The 4,359-nt window shown below is 41.7% G+C and overlaps 1 protein-coding gene across 1 annotated transcript in view; it reads left to right on the top strand.

Annotated features, from left to right (window-relative positions):
* Position 1: 1 nt before the first annotated feature.
* The window catches only part of CSUI_001446 (vps54 family protein), an 11,113-nt gene continuing 6,755 nt past the window's right edge, over positions 2-4,359 (top strand). Inside the window, exon 1 of the mRNA XM_068061652.1 lies at positions 2-3,439. Coding sequence (XP_067926371.1) covers positions 1,331-3,439 — 2,109 coding nt within the window. The 5' untranslated portion in view covers positions 2-1,330. The remainder of the gene's footprint in view (positions 3,440-4,359) is intronic.

The raw sequence follows: 4,359 nt of genomic DNA on the forward strand, positions 1-4,359 counted from the left end.
TCGATGATCTATCTACTCTATCTACTCATACACACTCTCATAACTACTATAGCGACTCTAGCTATATCTACTCATACTACTCAACTACTACTACTACCACTTTCACAGCTGTATCTACTACTCCTACTACTATGACTAGATCTACTACTACTCCTACTACTATGAGTATACCTACTAGTGCTATGGCTGTATCTACCTTAACTCTATCTTCTCATACTACTACTGCTACTACCATAAGGATGTGTACTGAGAGTCCTGCTACTAGTGCGGTGCTGACTAGGGATGGATATGAAGAGATACGTCTTCCTACAGGGCGTAACACTACGCTTCTACACTCTCAGCTCAAAACAAGAAAAAGAGCAGAAAGACAGCAAAGAAGAAAGAGAGAAAGACGTAAAAAGATAAGAGAGAAGAATGACTAGGAGAGAATGAACGAAATTTTTCTCTCGATTGTTCTCTCTTTCTTTATGGATCAAGAAGACATGCCTCGTCATTCATATGGATTGTGTATGTATGAGGAGTGACTGCTTCCTCTTCTACGTACCTATAGAATTTCACGCAGACACCTCCCTATGCAGACCCTAACATATGTAGATAGATAGAGAGAGAGAGAGAGGTAGATAGGCAGATAGATTAGATAGATAGATAGATATATAGAGAGAGGTAGATAGGTAGATAGATAGATAGATAGATTTATAGAGAGAGGTAGATAGATAGATAGATTAAAGATAGATAGATAGATGTACGTGTCTCCCGAGAGAGACAGAGAGATATGAGGATGTCTCCAAATGTTTTTGTGTGATGAGTCTTGATATCTATCTATCTTTAACCCATCTATCTCTCTTTAATCTATCTATCTTTGGTCTGTTTGTCTCTATCTCTCTATCTATCTCCAGTCCATCTATCTTCTTTCTATATATTTCTCTTCTGTCTCTCACTGTATATATAACGCACATGTGGGATACGTAGATGCTTTCTTCTGCATGGATGTGTGTATATCATTCTTTGTCTGTAGTGACTATTTACACACTCTTCTCTTTCCTAGCTCGCCTCCTCCTCACTTTCTTCTTCTTTACATGAAAGACTGTAATCCAAGAGTAAGAGATATCCATTGGATAGGCAGGTCCATTCTCCGTCGATTTATCTCAAGTATGCATCTTCCATTGTAAAGCTATGCTCTTGCACCCACCAACTTAGGGCTTTCTTTTGGCTCGTCTCTGCTTTGGGTGTGGATATGTGTGTTTAGAGATATCTCCGCTGCTTGAATCTAGACCATCGACAGCTTCGCTGTTTAAATCATCTTGCTACATGTGAAGGGACAGTATCTATTATGATCGCCAAGTTTAGACAGTCTTTTGCTTCTGCCACAAAAAAATCCATGAGAACCGTAACGACACGTGCAGTCATGAAATACGCTTCTTCCTCCCCTTCATCTTCTTCCTCCCCTTCATCTTCCTCCCCTTCTTCTTCTTCCTCTTCTTCGGCTTCTGCTGGTAGGAGAAGAGAAGCTTCTGGTTTTTCACAACAAAGCGATAGTGAAGAAATCCAGATGAAGGAGAGAGAAGAGAAATTCTCAAGTCCTGAGAAGGAAGAAGAAGAGATAAGAAAAAGAAGAAAGAAAGAAGGTAGAGAAGATGAAGAAGAAGAAGAAAAAGGAAGGTTAGAGGAGAAGAAGAAGAAAGAAGAGGGTCGTGGGGGGTGTGATGAACTTTCTTCTTCCGGGGAAAGAGGAGACAAGAACATTGTCGGCTTATATTCGGATAGAGAAGAAGATGGAAGAGATGGTAAGAGAATGGAAAAAGAAGAAGAGGAGAGAAACACAGATGGGATGGAAGAGAGAAAGAAAGCAAAGAAGAAGAAAGAAAACCATGACTTGGGTGTCGATGGAGAAGAAGAGACAGGAGACAAAAAGGAGGATGATAACGAGACATCGGAGACATCGAGACAAGATCCGGGTGTACATACACCTCATATTAGAACAAGTCAAAATCGAGACACCTCTGAGAGTTGTCCTTTTTCTTCCGAATGGTGTTCGGAGACTGAAGAGAAATCCAATCCTCATGAAGAAGAAAAAGAAGATAAAGAAGAAGAAGAGTGGAAAAAAGAAAGAAGAAGAGCAAAGGACAGTTTCTCCTCTTCTTCTTCTTCAGCGCCATCGACACCGGCAGAACTGAGTGGTAAAGAAAAGATCTCTTGTCTTGAGACAGGACAAGAGGAGGAGAGAAGAGGAAGAAGAAAAGCACGGAGATCTTCAACAGGAAATAGAGGGAAACCTTCTGCAAGAAGAGGAGAAGAGATTGACGAAGATGTAGAGATCGAACAAAGTGATACAAACCAAGCTGAAGATGAAGAGGAGAAAAAAGTTAAAGAAAAGAAAGGTGAGGAGGAGGAGGAGGAAAAAAGGGGTAGAAGAAAGCAAGAAGAGAAAGAAGAACAACTCTTGCAACAAGAAGCTAGAGAGAGATTAACAGATAGCGAAAGAGAAGAGAAAGACAAAGAAGAATGGAAGAAAACGGAGAAAACACAAAGCGAAGGACATGATAAAGTCTCTTCATATAATGATACTTCCACGCTAAAGAATTCTTCCCCATCTCTCATTTCTTCTTCTTCATCCTTTTCTTCTTCAAAAAAGACTCCTGCTCCCAGCGAAACTCCTAGACCTCCCCACCCTTCTTCTTCCTCTTCTTCTCCTCCTCCTCCTCTGCAGTTATCGGAAGTGCTATGTGAGTTGAGTAGCGCAGCCTTTCATAGTGTGTGGCGAGACTGTCTAGGCTATTCTCTCACAGTAGCGCGAAGGCTCGAAGCATGGGTTTGTCTGGTACTTCTCCGTACCGTCGAAATCTCTCTGTCTACCAAGCTTCTCTCCGAGCATAGACAGCAGTCCGAGAAGAAGAAAAAGAAAGAGAAAGATAAACAGATGAAGGCGACGGAAGACAGTATCGAGGAGACCCCACAAATCCACCCCCGAGAAAGAGAGAAAGAAAACGAAGAAGAGAAAGAAGAAGAAAGAAGAAGTCTCCATGCTTCTAGGTCTTCTTCGCCTTCTCTCTTAGGGTCATTCTCCTCTCCAAGGGATAGAAAGAAGGATGGAGGAAACAGAAAAGAAGAAGAAGAAGATGGAGAAAGTCCTACCAGGAGAAGCGATAGACATGCAAAGAGTGAGAAAGATAAAAAGGATCTCCCTCTAGGAAGAGAACTCCGTGGAGATGAGACAAGTCTGAAGAAGGAACGAAGCTATGAACAGGAGGAAGAAGAAGAGAAAGAAAAACAAGATGAAGAGATCAAGAAAAGAGGGACAAGGAAGACTCGAGGTCTCATATCTTCTTCTTCTTCATATCTTCACGAGGAGAGAAGAAGGAAGAGAAATTTGGAGCAAGTGGTAGATGAAGAGACGAGACAGTGGAGAATCATCGCCGCTGATTTGGCTCGCCTTGCAGAAGTACGAAAAATAAAAGGCACATACAGACAGACTGAGGTTAACCGCACTGACAAGAGAACACACACGCATGCAATGCACAGACAGCCAAGGATAGATCAAAGATAGATAGATAGAGACATAGACAAAAGATGGATCAAAGACAGATAGATTGAAGATAGATAGACGACTCTATCTATGTGTAATGGGTCTGGGAGTGTTGTGTTCTTTTTCGGTTTTTCTTTATCTGTTTCTTCTCCTTTTCTTCTTCGTTCTCTTCTCCTTCTTCTTGTCTGCGAAGTGGTATCTCGTCTATCCCTTGTGAGATATGAATGGTCGTCTTGTTCTCTACCTTTTTCTTCGTCCTCTTCATCTTCCTTCTGTATCTCTCTATAGACACCTGTATGTGTATATAAGTAGATCTAGCATGTCTACCGACCGTTACGACGCCTCTTATCTCTTAGACTGGACCTCTTACTATCATGTTGAAACGATCAGTAGGGTCAAAAGAAGAAAAAGAGGAAGAAGAAGAAGAGAAGGAGGAGACGTTGTCATGGTGTGAAGAGTGGTACTAGTCGTTGTATGTATTATGTGTGTATCAGACAGCAAGAGAAGAAAGGACAGAATGATGCTTCTTTCTCTTCATCTTTCGTGTCTCTCTTTCCTCTTTCTTGTTCTTTTTTCCTCCCTTTCTTGAATCGTTTGTGCTTCTTTTCCTCTTCTCTTTTCTTGCTTGCTTTCTTTTCTTCTCCTTAGGTCGTGATACACGGCCTTGTAACGAAGTGTGCGAGTCTCCTACAGCTGCGAGCTTCTTCTTCTTCGCGTGGCCGTCGTACACATGGGCCAAGAGAAAGAAGAAAGACAACGACGGGGGGTGGAACAAGGGAGATGAATAGTCATAAGCATAATTATCCTAATACACCCCAAGAAGAAGACGAAGAAGA

Source organism: Cystoisospora suis, assembly GCF_002600585.1.
Source record: "Cystoisospora suis strain Wien I chromosome Unknown contig_572, whole genome shotgun sequence".
NCBI classification, from domain to species: Eukaryota; Apicomplexa; class Conoidasida; order Eucoccidiorida; family Sarcocystidae; genus Cystoisospora; species Cystoisospora suis.